Source organism: Delphinapterus leucas, chromosome X (assembly GCF_059928025.1).
Source record: "Delphinapterus leucas isolate spDelLeu-1000000601 "Yukka" chromosome X, BTC_Dleu_Yukka2, whole genome shotgun sequence".
NCBI classification, from domain to species: Eukaryota; Metazoa; Chordata; class Mammalia; order Artiodactyla; family Monodontidae; genus Delphinapterus; species Delphinapterus leucas.
This window is the reverse complement of record NC_143150.1, coordinates 29,998,148-30,016,995: the sequence shown is the minus strand read 5'-3', so window position 1 is coordinate 30,016,995 and position 18,848 is coordinate 29,998,148. Positions and strand designations below refer to the sequence as shown.

At 46.8% G+C, this 18,848-nt stretch overlaps 1 protein-coding gene across 18 annotated transcripts in view; it reads right to left on the bottom strand.

The window, feature by feature from the left end:
* Nucleotides 1-5,106: 5,106 nt before the first annotated feature.
* The window catches only part of SEPTIN6 (septin 6), a 67,464-nt gene continuing 53,722 nt past the window's right edge, over nucleotides 5,107-18,848 (bottom strand). For 6 of the 18 annotated variants that reach the window (XM_022562993.3, XM_022562996.2, XM_022563014.2 and 3 more), the window contains 4 exons: nucleotides 17,814-17,946; nucleotides 15,090-15,280; nucleotides 12,852-12,913; nucleotides 5,107-6,134 (listed from right to left, as the gene is read on the bottom strand). In XM_022562993.3, the coding sequence (XP_022418701.2) occupies nucleotides 5,902-6,134; nucleotides 12,852-12,913; nucleotides 15,090-15,280; nucleotides 17,814-17,946 (619 nt within the window). In that variant the 3' untranslated portion in view covers nucleotides 5,107-5,901. The other 12 variants (XM_089904134.1, XM_022562994.3, XM_089904137.1 and 9 more) reach the window with 10 other exon arrangements.

Below are 18,848 nucleotides of genomic sequence, written 5' to 3'. Positions count from 1 at the left end.
GAGAAAGCCCACGTGCAGCAACAAAGACCCAACACAGCCAAAAATAAATAAATAATAAATAAATAAATTTTAAAAAGAAGTACAGATAATTATACCAAAAGACCATAGTGTTAAAAAAAATACACAGCTTTCTTAGAAAAAGAATTGAGAAAATAAAAATGCCTTCCTCTCACCTTGGATGAAAATTCTTCCATCATACAGGAACAAATAATTCCAATCTGACTTGTGAATTTGGATTACAGAGTGAAAGGCAATGAAATTGATGTTAGAGGCCATTTGCTCTGGAACAGCCATAGCTGGAGTCCATTTGTAAATCCTGCTATGGAATAAGCAGTTTCATCTCTAAGAAACAAAACAAAAATTCCCATGATTCTCCATGACCTTTCCCTGGTAATCCTTCTGATCAAAAAAAGCCTTCAGCCAACCTATCTCAGCCTATTCCCTTCTCACAAGCCACAGATGTTTTCTCAGTGAGCAGGAATTGAAACCCCTAAGCAGAAGTAGATTATCGGAATAATGGTTGAAGAGAGGTGTAGGAGGGGGCTCTGATAACAGCAGCCATTGCCATCCTAAAACAATCCAGAAATCTCCTGTAATCACCTGTCCTCCTCCCCTCCATCATCCTTCTCTGTTCTAACACAGGCTCCTGCCACTGTTTTTACATGAAACACACACACAGAGTCTGACAGCTCTGAGCTTCCTTCCCTGCCCTTTCCTGTGGGGAAGCCAGTGCGTGATGAGAGGAGGGAAACCTGGAACCTGGCTAAGCACCACCTTCATAAACTATCCCAGAAATTAGATCACCAAAAGTTCTTGACCAGAGTATTCTGCGCTACAATAGCCTCTTGAGGAATGGCTACTAAATGGATTAAAAGCAATAGCTAGGAGCTGGCCAAATCCCGGTAATTTGAGCACCAAAATTATTAAGGAAAAGGGCTTCCCTGGTGGCGCAATGGCTGGGAGTCCGCCTGCCGATGCAGGGGGCATGGGTTCGTGCCCCGGTCCGGGAGGATCGCACATGCCGCGGAGTGGCTGGGCCCGTGAGCCATGGCTGCTGAGCCTGCGCGTCCGGAGCCTGTGCTCTGCAACGGGAGAGGCCACAACAGTGAGAGGCCCGCGAACCGCAAAAAAAAATAATAATAATAATAAATAAAATAAATAAAAATTATTAAGGACAGTTGTGAGCCACTGAAAAAATAGGAAGTCATAAGTCCACAGTGATACCAAGTAGATAAAGAAATAATGAGAGAGAAGGGAGGGCCTTTGCTTACAACAGAATACCATGTGCTGACTGGTAAATATGAAGGGAATGCTGGAGTTGGAAAATCATCATTTTGTAGATTGGTTCAGGCAAGAATTACCAATAGATGCTAAATCTAGGGGGAAATGTTTGGTGAGGAGTAGGATATTTGCATGGACTTATACTTTCTCCTCACAGATTGTTTACTAGTAGCAAAGAAGGGGAAAAAACAGTGATTATATAGTGCAGAGACTGGGCAACACCTTGACCCAAAATGAGGACAGTCTATTTTTTAAATGGGACTTCAAAAATATCAATGTCATGGAAAGACGAAGAAAGGCTGTTTCAGATTAAAGGAGACTAAAGAAACAGGACACAATGGGTGATCCTAGAGCCAATCTTATATGGCAAGAAAAATTGCTGTAAAGTATACTATTCAATAGATTAAAGCAGTGTAACAATATTAAATTTACTGAAGTTGGTGACTGTGGCTATGTAAGAGAATATCCTTATTTTTAGGAAGTACACACTGGAATATTTAGGGGTAAAGGGCCATGATACATGTAAATTACCTTCAAATGGTTCATAAAAAATATTATGTATCTCTATCTATCTAGATACAGAGAGAGCCTGAGTATAAATGATAAAGCAAATGGGGCAAAATATTATCAGTTGGTGCATCTGGGTCAAGAGGATGTGGGTATACTTGGTATTATTCTTGTAGCTTAATTTCAAATTTAAATGTTTCAGAAGTGCAATAGTTCCCTACATTGGTGAAGAATCTCAATCTAGCTACCTCTTAATCACTTTTTATTGTGTGTCCAGCACTCTCCTGGCCCTCTGGGGGTCCATGAAATGATGTTCCTACCCTTAGGAAGTTTAACCTCTCTTTAGGAATGAAGTCCCTCAAACGAGAAGCAGAGAAGATTAGAAAATTTCAGCCAGGAGGTTAGAAAAGGAAGAAGAGATCAAGATAGGTGAATGGGGTCAAGAAGGGCTTCAAGGAGAAGGTAGGCCTGAGCCTCAAAGGCAGGATTTAAATCAGTAGAGGATATTTCAGATAATGTCAACAAATAGTTTGCATAACTCAGGGAGAGGCCTGTGCAGAGACTGAATGGACTGGAATGGAAACGGCTATTAGGAAGTACTGGAAAGTATGGTTGGGTAAATAAGATAGGGCCAGTCTGTAAGTTCCTCAAGAGCAGTGTCTAACTGATCTCATGCAAAGTATCCCCCATAGCAGAGGGCACTGGACCAAATTCACGGGTGGTGTCCAATACACCCTTATCACTTAAGAAAAAATAATTTCATTGAGCCTAAAACCAAGATAAGAAGTTTGACCCCGATCCTATACATAACAAATATATATATATAATTTTTATAGGTATTGAGCTGAGGGCAGGGACTCTCTAAAGTCCAAGCCAAACAAGCTAAGAGATAGTACAGGACCTGGCTGGACATTGACGGAAGGTAGTAGGTCCAGGTGGCAAAGCCAACGTGAGGTATTAACTGTTCTAATGCAGAAGTCTTTCAAGGGGTGTCCTCACTTTAAAAGAATGGCCTTGCAAGAAAACTGTCCTTTTAGCAAAGGGATGAATCTCCCCGAGCGGGGGGCATTTTGAACACAAAAGGACACTGCTTAACCTCAGTGCTTACAATTGGAGCCCAGTTTGCTCAGCCTTTTTGAGGGTATTAGCGGCCTGGTTCTGTCCCTAGAAGTAGTTGGCCTTTTCACTGCTCAGCAGGGCCCCAGCAACTGGCTCTCAGAGCCCCAGCAGACCCTTGCCCCCATCTATGCTCTAGCAAAACTATATGCAAATTTTAGTTAATCAAACCCATTTCCCCACTAACTTGCATTAAAACATCAGCCATTTGTCTTCATTTCTGATTTCTTTTGACCAGCCTGTCACTTTTTTTTAAATAAATTTATTTTTGGCTGCGTTGGGTTTTCGTTGCTGTGCGCAGGCTTTCTCTAGTTGTAGCGAGCGGGGGGCTACTCTTCATTGCGGTGCGTGGGCTTCTTATTGCGGTGGCTTCTCTTGTCGCAGAGCACGGGCTCTAGGCGCGTGGGCTTCAATAGTTGTGGCATGAGGGCTCAGTAGTTGTGGCTCGCGGGCTCTAGAGCACGGGCTCTAAAGCTCAGGCTCAGTAGTTGTGGCGCACGGGCTTAGTTGCTCCACGGCATGTGGGATCTTCCCAGACCAGGGCTCCAACCCGTGTCCCCTGCATTGGCAGGTGGAGTCTTAACCACTGCGCCACCAGGGAAGTCCCCAGCCAGTCACTTCTAACACCTTTAGGCTCGATGAGGCATCAACAAGCACCAAAATGCATTAGAGGTGGGGTCAGCAAACCGTGGCCCACAGGCCAAATCCCGTCCATCTGCCTGCATTTCTATGACCCTCATGCTCAGAGTGGTCTTTACGTTTTAAATGGTTGGAAAAAGTCAAAATAATAATAATTCAGAACATGTGAAAATGAAACCCACACGTGAAATTCAAATTTCAGTGTCCGCAAATGAACTTTTATTGGCACACAGTCACGTTCATCCTTTTACATATTATCAATGGCTGGTTTTGTTCTATAGTTAACAGTTGAATAGTTGCAGAGACCACGTGGCCTGCAAAGCCTAAGATAGTTTACCAGCTGGCCCTCTACAGAAAAAGTTTGTTGGCCCCTGCCCTAGAGCAATGGTTCTCAGTTTGGGGCGATTTTGCCCTCCAGGGGACATTTAGCATTATCTGGAGACAGTTTCGGTTGTCACAGCTGGGGATGGGATGGTATAGTGTGCTACTGACATCTAGTGGGTAGGGATGCTACAGTGCACAGGACAGCCTCCACAGCAAAGAATTATCTGGCATCAAAAGACTATAGTGCTGAGGTTGAGAAACCGTGGATTGGAAGAACCTAAGAGACTTCTAGTAAAGGGGAAACTCCATCCTTAACAGGGACTCCGTTTAGTGAACACCCAGATCTTTAATTTACGTTAGCTCATGGAACCTTCGCAATCACCCTGCAAGGGAGTTACCGATATTCTTCTTTTACAGGGAAGTTTTGACCACAACTTGCCCCAGAGCATACACAGCTGGCAAGTCTGTCTGGCTCCAGAGCCGGTATTTTTCCACACCTCAGTGCCTGCCGGGGCTCGGTGACGTCACAGGCAAGTGTTGTTCCCGCTCGGCTGCCCCCTAGTGTGCGACCTGCGCAGACGCAGGCCAGTGTCCTTTGCCCCGGTACCCGCTCAGACGCCTCCAGGCCTCGGTTCGAACAGGGTATCGACCACCCTCCGGTCTCCAGCATCTGGCCATTCGGGAAATGAAGCTGAGGAAAGGAAACCGCACCTCGACGGCGACCAGAATTAGGAAAACTGACCACTCTCCCTCTTGCCCGCTTTAATGCTGGCAGGGACAAAAGGAGGATTCCCTCCCTAGGAGACCCTATCCATAGAAGGCTTTTCAAGTCATATCCATGAATTTTAGGGATGCTCACATCACAGTATTAAATAAGAGAAGACATGCAGGGCAGAGTTCTTTTCCTTCTGGAATTAAAACTCACCCGAATCTTATTCTGTAGGGTTTGGCAACTCCACTTTCTCCATCTATTTATTATCCTGGAAGATAATGAGCTCAACGCATCAGTTAAGTCCATGCTAATGAAGGAAAAGTAAAGGACTTCCTGCTCACCTCCACCTCACCCCATGGAAATTTCAAGCCCAGGTGGGGGGAGTAGGCCCAGCAGCCTACCCAGGAAGGTTGCAAACTGGCTGATGGTGCCTCCCTGAGCTCCTCGGTCACCCCCTTTGAAAGGAAGCCACCCACTCCTCCTAAGGCAAACCGCGGTGGGCCCATCACCTAATGATCACACAGCCGTTGAGCATTTCTTTGAATTTTATTGAAAATTGACATGGACATTAGAAAGGTATCAAGCTAAACAATGCTGGTTTCGGGATGTTTCTCCTGGCGAATGAAAGCCCCAGAGGGCCAATGACTGGTCACATCTCTGAGCAAAAAGAACAAAGGAGAAGAAAGGAAAAACAGACTCTGAAAAACATGCAAAGAGGCTCTCTCAAGAGACACAGGACAGTGGAATGGCAATGGTTGTAGGGATATATAGGAATGAGCACACTCACAAGGTATTTTGATGCAAGTTAAACCAATGAATTCAAGGCAGATTTATCAACATCAAAGCTCTCCCTCCAGATCCCAAGTTGAGCAGAAACTTCTCTCAAAACCCCAACTGGCCTTGGAAGGTTGAATGGAGTCATTTTGCTCTCACTAAGCTTAAACTCCCCCGACTCTCCCTTCTCCACCTGAGAGTTAGTAGATCCACTTCCCCCACTTGCTGGGGGGTCTGCAGAAGGTCTGTGAATGCTGAAGAAGATATGAATGTTGCTTGACTTTCTCATCCATATTCAGAAATGTTTAATAGTGGCTGTAGACAGTCAACCCATTGAACCAGAGAATTGGTGTTTAAAAAGAAAAACAGAAAACTCAAACAAAAACTTGTGAACAGTACTTCCACACCCACAGCTGAGGTCTCCTGCCTCAGTCTCTTACACTTGGGTGAGTCGTCCTGCAGTTGTCTCTCTGAGGCTACATTTGGTCCATTCTCCAGCTCGGATGGTTCTTTGCATGCCTTGTTAGGTTAGCACAAGACACTTCCATTTAAAATACCACGTAAGTCGGGAGAGGGCGTCTTGCCTGGACACAGGGACACAGTGAACACTTGTGTGGTATGTGTGTGTGTGTGTGTGTGTGTGTGTGTATGCGCACGCACTTTGGAGGGAGAGGGAATTGGTTGGTTTCTGATTTGAGACAATATGGAACCCTAACTCTTCTACAATGGCAGTCTTCTCCTTTAGACTTAGTGCAGCTGCTGAAGACAAGATTAAAAAAAGCTGGAGAGGGAGAGAGAAAGAAAGAAAACATGAAGTTAGCTAAAGAAAAAGGATATTCAGAGTAAGACAGGGTGAGGGAAGTGGGCAGTGTGAGGTAGCACAGAGCATACTTGGAGAAGACAGGTGAGAAATGGGGTCACTGATGGACCATCACCACAGGGAAATGTGCTGAAAAGGTTTTAAGAACACCACACACCAGTTAAAAGCTTCTTGTTTTAATTAAAACAAAAAGAGAGAGAGCACATATTAACAGCCACATGTGAATGCCAAATAATTAAAACAAAAAACATAAACAACAAAAAAGTGATCTGTACTGCAGCTAGGAAAAGCAAACTTCTTGGCTTAAGAGACATGAGGGGTGTGTGTGTGTACACGTGGGGATTTTTCAAGAAAACCATTCTATCCCAGTCTCGGCTGGGGTGGGCGTGGAGCCGGACACAGACCATTTCTAACGACTGGTTTTGTTTCACCAGAAGTAAACAGAGTACTTAGGGTATTTTTTAAAATAGTAATAACTGTACCACTTAAAAAGTCTTTTCACTGAAGAAGGAAGAAAACCTTTCTGTCTACAGTGAGACAAGCTACCCAATAAAATAAGCATTTTAATTCTTTTAATAGCCTCGGTTGACTTCCTAAAGGTCTCGTGTTCACTCACAGGGTAGATTTTTGTTTACCAAACTTCCTTGATGACAAGGATCACCTAGGGCACCTGTTAAACACCCACACCCGCACGCCCCATTCCAGACTCCCAGGAAAGCTGAGCAGCTAACAGGTGCCTGGGACTCTTATCGCCAGCGGAAGTGCTCAGTTCAGGAGCTGGCCTAGAGTCCTCTGCTTTGCCTGTCCCTACCCACCCCATCCTCGAATATTTTCTTATGGGATAAAAACCTCAAAGGCCCTCTAATACTAACTATTCATTTTCTCTGGAACATCAAAAGACTTGTCTCTAGGAACATACATGAACACGTTGAGTCCATCTGTAAAACGGCTCGGGACTCAGGACACACTGAATTTAGCCTGGCTTCTGCCATTAAACAGGACTGGGGCGTCTGGCAAGTCCCTTCATTTCTCGGGGCCTCAATTTCCTCTTACAAGAAAGTGGGTCCTATCTGTCTTCTGGACCAAAATGTCTCCCTTCATACAAAATTCCTGCCTAGTCTCTGAAGGTCTCTCAAAGGCTGGGTGGCTCTAATACCTTTTGAAGTTTTCAGAGCTCCCCAAGCCTCAAGTAGTTAATCTGTAAACAAATGCAAATGAGGGAGCCTCCGATTTGTAATGCAAATAATTACAGCGGATGGAGACCGATTAGTTGTTTAAGTTTGGGATTCTTGGGAAGCAGCCCTGAAACTGGTCACAGAAACATCAAAGCTACAAATAAGCAGCCTTTCCCAAGGAGACCTGACAGCCCTAGCTTAGCATCTCCCTGAGCTACTGGCTGAGTACCCAAGCTTTTTTGGTTTTTAAATCTCCGAGCACAGGGTCTCCGAAAATGCTCCACGGTGTGACTTGGATTTTCTCAAGAAACTAGCTTATGCTTTCGCAGCACCACCTTCATACTTGCTTCTGGCCACTCACCAATCAGTGACTCACCAAACAATACATGTCAAAACTGCACTCTTGCTTTGCCAACAAGAAAAGATAAAGTGTATGCATTTGTTTGCTTTTCGTTTTTTTCTGCTTTTTGCTTCCTGTCATTATCTATTATTGAAGAGAGAACTCCCCTTCCCATTCTCAATACTTCAAAAAGGCCTGAAAATTTCACATAGCCTTGTTTGTGTGTTTTGAAAGAAAGTGACCAAAAAAAAAAACAACCCTCAAAAATAAAAAAGAAGGTCATGGTCAGTGCCAGTGGGACTGTGAGGCAGAAATCAAAAGAAGAGGTGGGGCTTGAAGTGGAAGTACATGGCAGGGGCAGGGGACCCAGCTGCCTGGCGCTCCAAAGGAAAGCTGTCAGTTACAATAGGAACCTTGGCTTAAAAGGCTAAATGGAGTCCAGTCCAGCTGTAGCAGGGAATACTATTCAGTACACAGCCATGGATTACTGCAAAGGAAGGGCAGAGAAACGGCGTGTTAGCCACAGATCGTTGCCAGGTCACTCCAGCTCTCACTCTCCCACTGGCCAAACACCAAAGGCCACTGTGCCTCATGGCCCTGACAATGGAGGGCTCTCAACTTCAAAGGGGCTCCCAAAGCCACTATCGGATGGGCCCCATCATACAAATCAGGGCTGGAAGATTTTTAAAATACCGAATCCTTAGACTGGAGACAAAGTTAGGGACCTTCCAAGGCACACCTCTTTTCTCCTGTCCAACTGATAGTCTCACCTCTTCTTATTGTGGGGCGCACGCAAAATACAGATCGAAACTCATCACATTCACCAAATAGACTGGAAGATTCAGAGCAAAACTGAAAACACTGATTCTTTGACCACTCAGTTTAGCAGTTTGTGACAGGGGATGATTATATCTGCTACTGGCCCTGCCTTATTGGGATGGTGTGGCGTCCTAAGGGAAATTACAGAGGAGATGCTGAGACACCTCGTAACAATTCCCTAAGACACTAGGTTGGTACTAATATTCAGGTTTATTCTGCCTTCTGCATCTGCGGGGTACTCAGAATAACAGAGAGGGGAAATTTATACTTTCTTCAGCAGTCGTGTTGTCTGGGAAGGGCTGGCTGTAAGTAAACTCGTTCCAGGTTTTTAACACAGCTTGAGTGCAATGATTTTGAGTGAATCAAAACTGGAAAGGGCTGGGCTGACAGGCCAGGAGGAGAAGGCACCAAAGGATTCTCCTTCTGGAACCCTCTGAGAAGAGGCTGCGGCTCTTCTGTTGGGGGCTGAGGGATGGTTGGGGAAGCCAAGTGACTGCGGACTAATGGGGAAAGCCATGCTGACTGGTGCTCACCCAGCCATGGTGGATGCAAATACCTCAGGGGAACAAGCAGCAGCCAGAGCTGGAACAGGGAAGCTGGTGGTATAGAAGAGCAGGTGGGACCCCTGAACATGTTACAGCCCAGCAAAGATGGAGTGGGGAGTGGCCGGCTGGGGGCGCTGGGAGGGGCACTGGGATGCAGGATGCATCTTTAAACCACGTGACTGATGGCTTCTTGACCAGAGGCCAGACGCCGTCCTCAGACTCTCGGGCTTCTATAAACCTTGACAGGAAGAAAGGGGAGGGCACGGGTTCTCTGCCCACAGACGTGTTAAGGGGGAATTAGAGACAGGGAAGCCCAGCTCTGTTGCACAGGAAAAGGGCGTCTACAGGAAGCCCAAACTGAAAATGAAAACAGAAGTTGGGTTAATGAATGGATGGATTAATGTCAAAAAAAAAAAAAAAGGTTAGAAGGAAATGTCTTGATGACTAATGGATAAATTAGAATATAGCTGTGTTAGATGGTCTTAAGTCCTTATTGCACTGGCTTCTGGGAACATGCTTTCTCTCTCATTCACCCACACACCTCTGAGTGGCGACCACAGTGGCATTAGCTAGCAAAACAATTATCAACAGCCACAAGAATACTTCTCTCTTCTTAATTACTAGGTCCTGACTAGCGCCCCCCACCCAGACACCTTGTAGAGGAGTACCTTTAGCAAATCTCCAGGTGGCCTCGGGCCACGGCACAGCGCGCCAGGCTCTCAGCCACTGAGTGCCTCGCCCCATAGGGAAAGCAGAGGAGGTAGAGGTTTCACCTTCGGAGAGTCCCAGTCCACTACCCGGTACCCCTGGGGCAAGATGTGTTCGAGACGTGTCTGGGGGCAGTAACTGGGCTCTGCACTAGGGTCCGACCACAGTCACCTGAAAACCTGAACTATGGAAATCCATTATCGGTTTGTGCTCACACTGCACTTTGAACTTTCTCCCATTTAAACTTCATCCTTGGGACGCAAGTTTGACATATGAGGAGGCCGAGAAACACGGTGAGGCCAACAGACTTGCCTGAGGTCACAGAGGAAGAGTCACAACCAAGAGGCGCAGCGCCTGAATCCCTTGGCTGTTTGATCAAGACTCTTTCCTTCACGCCACAGTGCCCCTGAGAACTCCTTGCCTGTGCATCTAAGCCCCTGGTTATTTTTTACCTGAACACATTTATCTCATTAAATAAAGATACTGGGGAGGGACAGTTAAGAGCACATGCTGAGTGCGTTTGTACAGTCACTTCCTCAGAGTGACTAATACATCCACACCTACACACCTACACACACACACTCACGTGAATGGCAGTGTATACCAGGAACTAGGAGTTTTGCATTCTTGTTCCTCGCTATGTGAGCCTTGGCAAGTCTCTTAAATTCCCCACTCCTCCATTTGTTCATCTTGTCAACTGAAGATTAGCCCTTCCTCCTCTACCTCACGGGACTGTTGTAATGTGAAAATGCGGTACCATACGGAAAAACACTTTGAATAGCATGAAAATGTAATACAAATGCTCAGCTCTATTTTTCTTCTTTGTCTACTTCCTAGGGGAAGAGAAACCTATAGAACACTGCAACAGCCTATGTCCTGGGCTGCACGGGAAGGCTGAAGTATTTTGATATGTGTGTACCGTCCATGCACTGGGCACCCCCAACCAAGGGTCAAGGGGCCAGCAACCACTGAGACATAGCACCTGCAACTGTGTGCGGGTCACAGAGGAAGGATTTCTCTTGCAATTGCAGACAGCTGCCAGCAGTGCCTCAAGCCATTTCAAAACCAGCAGGGAACAGTAAGCCTCACTCTGCCCGCACTCTAGTTAATGAGGGGTGGCCTTTGTGATCCACCCCTGAAATGAGGGCTTTGGGGGATGGACGGGTTGCCTTTGCTGCTTTCAGACCCCAGGGAGCCAAGGCCTCCTTCCCCCATTCGGTTTGGAACTGCTTTTGTGGTGTGCTGGCAAGGAGCATGCCAGAAAAAGCCAACCTACTCAGGGTCGGGGTTGGCTGTTCCCACTGTTTGCGAATTGCCTCTCACTTGTGAAGTATGGCTTTAATTATAGTTTTGCCAGGACTCATTTTAGCAATGGCCATCACCAATGATTTACTCTGGGAAAGCTGAACCAAATTGTGTCAAAGAGCATTAATTCGGGTTTCATTAACTGAAATCTAACTGAACAGGATGCAACTTTCCTGTTGTCCTCATTGAAAATGGGGTGGGGGGGCCAAAGAAAATACACATGAACTGAGTGTCGGCCTCTGTGCTGGGCACTGGGACTGCAGCCACGGACAGACACTCTCGGAGTTGTGAGTCTTCCTAGGTGGAAACCTGCTATTTCATTCAAGTCAGCTAACAGGGCTCCAAGACTTGCTTTTAAGCCAGGCAATAAATCATTTCATTGTTCTTTTCGGGGTGTTTCCTTTGGCCCGATTTCACGGGCCTTATGTTTCAGAAGCCTCTATGGACTTCCTCTTCGGGATTTGCCTGAAAGTAGGATGTTTTGCCAGCTGCCCGAAGTCCCCAGGGCAGTAGCTACAGCAATTAGTTCGGTGACTAACAGCAGGCTCTCCGTTTAAATCGTAGATTCCATGGGTGAGTGGGGAGAAGTCTTCTCAATATTTTATAGTCCCTGACCCAAACAAACCAAATGTAAAAGGCATTTATGAGACAGCCGGGGTATTCTGAACACTGACTAGAAATTTTGTGTGAACGAATTGTTCATTTTGGGGGTGTGATAATGGTGGCGTTGTCGTTATTTATTTTTTTTAAGAGTCATGAGCTCTTAGAGATGCATGCTGAAGTATTTGCAAATGAAATGATATGGGTTTTGCTTTGCAGTAATCCAGCCGGTTTGGAGCAACAGATAAGACAGGATTGGCGTATGTTGACAGTTGTTTGGGGGCTGTGTTGTGGGTACGTGGGGCTGCATTGTACTGTCCTCTCTCTTCTTTCGTTCCTGCTTGAAAGTTTCTATGGTAAAGTTTAACAATGGTAATAAGCCTAATTATGTGAGATTTAAAATATTTATGTTCCTCCCCACTCACTACCTGAGTCTAGTTAAAAAGACAGAAGCAGCTTAATCATCGCTATAACCAACGTATAAACTATGTGACGCCAGGGGCTGCTGTATTCGCTCCTGCAGACACAACACCTAGCCCTGAGGAATCCATCTTACCAACGGTTACCTGCTTACCTACTTATCAAAGGTGTTCATGAAGCTGGTACTTGTAGAATTAAATATTCTATAATATCTGAGAACCTTCATTTTCTTCCACTTTTATTATAGTTTTGGGGGCCAAACGAAATTAGAGAACTTGAACCCCTCAGGTAAGAAACAGCCACCAGAGGGAAACAGAGAAGCAAGTTTCCGTTGGCTCAAAACATTCCCAAACCTGGGCGCCAAGGCTGACCGTGACGCTGCAGAACAGGGCTTGTGAACTCAACAGTTCCCCTCGTCACAGCAGTTCAGTTAATTTTGAAAGTAATGATGAAGGCGCCTTTAGAAAAAAAATGGCCAAAATTGAAACTTCAAATATTGATCACAGGATCTACCTATGCTACCTAGCTGTTCTAGCAGCAAAAGTCTGAAAACACCCCACTTGTAATCAGGAAGGCGAACATTCCCACATGTATACTTGAAATCACACCAGCCTATTTCTTCATAATATAAGTCACAAGAGAATACCAGCTAGAACAATGAAGCAGCTTCTTTGATATTAGATACGTGTGTTGGGCAGGGGGTGGGATCTGGGGAGATGTGTTCTAGAAGCCACTGCCAGTTCTATTTAGAGTTAATAAAGCTTACCGGGACCCTGGGTCTCATGCAGCATGCAGCAAACAGCAGAGTTAACTGTAAAACAGTAAAAGCTGATGAAGACGGAGTGAGCTTGGGGAGAAATCAAATATTATGAATCAAACATAATATTATGCTGACACAAACAATGAAGAGTTAGAGGTCAAAGGAGATTAGGAGGAGTGGGGAGGGGAAGAAGCGAGGGTGTGCTGGTAGGGACCCCCGAAACACCGGTACTCTTTCTTAACCTCTTTCAGGGCAGCCAAAGGAAGTTCTCAGTATGTGACTCTATTAGATCCGATCACCATCTCTCAAGAAGAAATGCTTCTACCTCTACTTCCGCCCTCAACCCCCGCCCCCCCATCATCACCACGGGACAAGAGCGACACAGGTCTAACGATGGGTCTTCCAGAGGTTAGCCAACTGTTCAGGGAATTACATAAAAAGCCCACACCTGGGGCCACTTATATATCTGGAAATATGGAAGAGGACAGGCTGTTTTGTCAGGCTCTCTTGTTAATTGGAGATGCCTCGTGCCGGTGAGGTTTTCACTCATCTCAAAATTGGAAAAGGATGCCATCACCAACTCCAAGTATTCCTGGAGACTGGAGAGACATGTCTCCCTTATTGGGGTCCTCTGCCTGGGGGTGGGGTGGCAGTCAGTTAATTGAGGGCAACGAGGAGAAAGCCTGGTCTGGGAGGAACTTCCACTGAACAGCTCGATAGGGACTATTTATAGTTGAGTGTCAGTGGGGTCCCAACAAATGAATCTCCTAATTCCTGCCAGCAGGCTGTGAAACTGCCCCAGGGACTGAGTTAACAAACACCACAGGACTATGAAGGCCGGAAGACAAATTTAGACTTTTCTGATCTTAAAAATAGGAATCCGTTCCTGCCAGTGCAACTAACACAAGTCAGTTAATATACAGTGCGCCCAAAGAGGCTTTTTTCGGGCTACCTGAACTTCATCTATCAGGTAATACCACAAAAAGTTAGTCTGTGACTTTGACATAGAGTGTGAGATTCAGTAACAAAAAATCTCTGGACTAATTGGTGAAAATACCCAAATTACACTTTTGAAAAAAGAATATTCAGATGGCAAAACTGAGTGCCTTTAAATATAAGCTATTTTACTGTTGTATTTTATTGTTGGTGAAATGTTATACTGTTTTATCCTTAAGTGATAAGTCAGGCACAGAAGAAAGGATGTTTCCGCCTTCCGGCAAATATCCAATAGTTGAGTCCAGCAACAAGTGGCTAAGAACAGAAGGCAATGACCAGGGACATGTTTCAGATCCTCGGGCCGCTTTAGTAAGGACACTGCTTGACACTGCAAATGAGGGCTCCTCCAGTCACACTGCACAAACAACTAGAGCGCAAGGGACCACCGGATGTTTTCCTGGTGTTGTACAGGTCCCGTCGGAAATGCTTTTCTCTTCTCTGGTTCTGGGATAAGGGATGGATAACTTCAGCAAGCAAGGCCTGGGCTTGGGTCAGGGATACTGACCCACATGGTAACCAAGAGCTCATGCTATCCTGCCTCACCAAACGCCAGGGGAGACAGATGGATTGTACAGTCATCCCCGGCGTGGAGGATGGTGCCCGCGGAGGATACTAGCATCTGAGGGTTCCCCACCAAGTCCCCGGTACCCCAGGCTGGGAACAACAAAGCAGCCAAGAGGGAGGGACGGGAAGGGGTGAGAAATCAGGACCAGGTTGCAGCCTTCAGCGGCAGCACTTGAACCCTGTTGGCCGCAGCCGTGAGAACTGAGCGGGGGGGCGAGGGGGGGTCTCCAGGCACGGAGAGGTGAACCACCTTAGACCTAGGACAAGCGAGCAGAGGCCTGTGAGCTGGATCGGCTCCAGCCTCCCGGGGGATAGAGGGTGCCCAGAGGCTCCTGCTACCCTCTCTCTGCACTTCTTTCTGTTCATCTCTTTCCTGTAACTTGGCAGCTTCTCGTTGTTTCCTCCCTTCTTCTTTCTCCTGTCTCACATTCCTTTTGCTTTTCCTCCCCCTTCCCCCCCCTCCTCCTACCTTGAGTTTGCAGGGTTTTCCCAAGCGGGCCGAGCAGAGGGGCTGGGCCTCTGGGGCCACACACCGCCCTCCCCTACTCTCAGCTCCCCAAACTCAGGGAATCCGAAGGTCCAGTGGGGACACCGAGATCAGCCCACAGCTGGCCTCGGTCACCGCCCTGAGGGGATGAGCAGGAGGGGAGAGAGGCCCCCGCCCCAGAGCAGCCCACTACTTACTTCTTCTTCTCTTTGTCTCTTTTCAGAGTCTGTGAGCCTCCAGCCTGGGAGCCCTGGGACTGGAGCAGCTCGGCTGCCGTCTTTCTCTGTTTGAAAGCGTTCACTTCATCATCCAGGGATTTCTTCTTATCCTCCAGCTTCTTCTTCTCGTCCTGGTGTAGTTTCTTCAGACGGTCAAACTTCTCATGCAGCTGGCAGGGAAGCACAGGGAGTTTGGGGAGACCCCCTGTGAGCAGATCCCAGCTGAGCCCGGGGGTGGGGTGGGGTGGGGATGGGCAGGCTTGCGACCCTCAGGACCCTGGGACCTGACGAGCCATTTCTGCCAGGGACGGCTATGATGGCACCAGAGGGCACCATGTTCTGGATAGTTCCCTCCTGCCATCTTACCTCTGTGTTTCTGCTGCGGAATATGGTCAGGGAACCGTGCATTCTGCTTAATCAAGCATTTTATTTAAAAGAGTCCCCAGAGTTACTACATATGGATAAAAATAACATCAATGATAATATAGAACATTTACTGAGTGCTTATTATAGGCCAGGCACTGACTTTTATAAGCACTTTATATGTATTAGCTCATTTAATCATCACAACAGCCCTATGAGGTAGATTCTGTTATTGTCTGCATTTTATAAGGAAATAGAAGGTATGAGAAGTTAAGGAATTTGCCCAAGGTCAACTCATTCTTTTTATTTATTTATTTATTTATTTATTTATTTATTTATTTATTTATTTATTTATTTTTGGCTGCATTGGGTCTTCCTTGCTGCGTGCAGGCTTTCTCTAGTCGCGGAGAGCGGGGGCTATTCTTCGTTGCGGTGCGCGGGCTTCTCATTGCAGTGGCTTCTCTTGCTGCGAAGCACGGGCTCTAGGTGCGCGGGCTCAGTAGTTGTGGCTCGCGGGCTGTAGAGCGCAGGCTCAGTAGTTGTGGCACACGGGCTTAGTTACTCTGTGGCGTGTGGGATCTTCCTGGACCAAGGATGGAACCCGTGTCCCCTGCCCTGCATCGGCAGGCGGATTCTTAACCACTGCGCCACCAGGGAAGTCCTTCAACTCATTCTTTAGATGATTATATAATGACATCTCTCTCAATATGAAAGGGGCCCCTGCCTTTTCTTATTCCCTCCAATCAGGGAGATCATGGGGAGTTGCAGAGAAAATTTCAGCAGTGCCGAAGCTGGTCAAAGACAAGACTTGTTCTTGGACATGGAAGGAGATAAAAGAATTTTAGAAAATGGGATGACTGCGGAAACCTCAGCTTTGATCAAGGGGAGGCTTAACTAGCCCTGAATAGAGCCAGAGACCCAAAGGAGAAGAGCAAGAATATTCTGGCATGCCACTGTGATAAGTGGATCAGAGAGCTAGGGGTGTAGGTGGTAACAAACTAGAATGTGATAAACTACCCTGAATAGTAAGAGCAGCCCAAGCATCATTTCACTTTCTTTTGAGGATTCAGGAGGGAATGGAGGGTTCTGCAGCACTCACAGTACACTGTGAAGGAGGTCACGTGTCCTCCAGGTATCTGGGACTGTCACTGAGTAAGGGGTGGTGGATGACAGACCTGCTGTGTAAACCAGCTTTTGCTAGTCACTTGGGGCAGGCTGGTGGTGGAAGCTCTGCTGATCAGTTGCTTTCGCCTGGCTTTTGTTCACTGGCCTTTCATTCATTTTCTTTAACGTTGAGATCCCCTCACCTGTCTTCCTAAAAGTACTGGGTGATATTATTCTTTTGAAGAGTGAAACTGAAATGAAGTCAATTCTCTTGCCATGGGCTTTGGCAATAACACCGGACAGCAGATTAAAAGAGGAAGAGGCTTGGGAAGTAATTAAGTGCTTCCTTTCTTTATGGGTTTCGAGGCCCAGAGAGCTGAAGCAGTTGCTGACGTGACCAAAACTGTGGCTGAGGCCAATTAATCTGGCAGCAGTAGGGGAATCGGTAGTGGGACCTTGGAGGCAAGGCAATGGTTAGAGGATTAAATGCACTCCACTCTATTAGTCACGGCTTAAGTAATGAAAACTCCAGATAGACCATCAAGCCTTAGTTTAAAGACTTGCTAGAGCCGCACAAATGTTTCTTTAATGCTAGCATGAAATGGAATAGAATATTCAAGTGGATGGGGAAATGCAGCAGCTGTCACCGGTTTAGGATTCAGCTAGGACTCCCTGGGACCATCTTTCCTCATGGCCCTCAGGGCAAGCAGGATGGAGCAGGACTGCGAAGAAAGTGATCAACTGTCCCTACTGGGCTCCGAACTCCCAGAAAGGGTGTTGGGGGGGAAATATCAGCCCGCCCCTGACCTCGAGGGGCTAGGTCAGGTCTTGACTCTTGAGTGGCGCTGCCCAATAGAACTTTCTGTGGCATGAGGGTTGAGCATTTGAAATGTGGCTAATGCAACTTATAAACTGAGTTTTAAACTGTACTTAATTTCAATTCATTTAAATTTAAATAGCTACATGGGCTAGCAGCTACCATATGGGACAGTGCGGCTCTAGTGAACTAAGTAACAGAGAATGAGAAAACATCCCGGCCTTGGGGAATGAGGGATGGAGAAGACACAGATCTCACAGCCTCCTCTGTGCCAGCCAAGGCACGGCGACAGATGCTGCGCCCCATTCCTGCCCGGAGGCTGCAAGACTCCCCCAGCTGCTCTCTTGGGGCAGGAACCCCTGTCTTGCCCAAGTTCAGCCTCCTTTTCCTTCCCACCTGACACGCAGGCTCACATTTACCTCTTTTTCTGCCTCTTTAAGTTCAGCTTCTTTCTCTTTGACTCTCTGGACGAACATCTGTCTCATCTCCTCTTCTTTTTTCTGGAGCTCCCCTAGGAACTCATTCCTTTTGGCCTCATACGTCTCCTGTAAGCTGCGAACATGGTCAGGTTAATTCCCCTGCCTTTGGAATGGCTCCTGTTCACTGAAAACTGGGCCCAGTGATCCTCCCTGGGTTCTCCCACCCTCTCTTCCTCAATTCTGTGGGACGTGCAAAAGCAGAAGCACAGAGCTGTGGGCACCTGGACTGGCACGTGACAGCAGGGTCACAGGGTGCTGCGGGGTTATGGGGCCACCCCGGTGAACCCGAGAGATATCTGAAACTGATCACATTGATGAACGATTTCAACAAACACTTGATGAGACTCCACCATGTGCTGGACACAGAAATAAGTGATACTATGCTAGTTACTCAGTATCTAGAGCCAACAGCCACTGTGCCTGCCAAGGAACTCACAGTCTAGTGGGAGATGCCTGGGTTAAGTCTCCCTGCCCCCGGCCTGGACTTAGTTTTAAAGAAATAGGAGTTAGCCTGGTGAACAGGAAGAGGATGTGTGCTCCGAAGAGGGGAGCCTGTGGAAGGGCACACGTGGAGAAGGAATGGCACACCTGGCTGGAGTAGTGGGAGATGAGGTTCCTGAGTGTGGCAGGAGAGAGCAGGCATTGGATGCCATGTTAAGACTTAGATGTTTTAAGCAGGGCTGACTTGATACATTTTGAAAATGGGAAAGACCACTCTGGGCATTGTGTGAAGGACGGACTTTCCAACAATCCAAGTAAGAAATGACAGGATCTTAATTAACGTTAAGGGCTGGGAAGGAATGTGGGAATGGGAGACAAGCGAGGGAAGCAGAACTCCCAGGACTTGGGAGGAGTCAAAGATGATTCTGGTTTTTCGACCTGGGCAACCAGATGGATGGTGTTGCCACGTACTACGACAGGGAACACTGGAGAAGGAGTACGTTTAAGGAGATGAATTAAATTTGAGACAGCTTG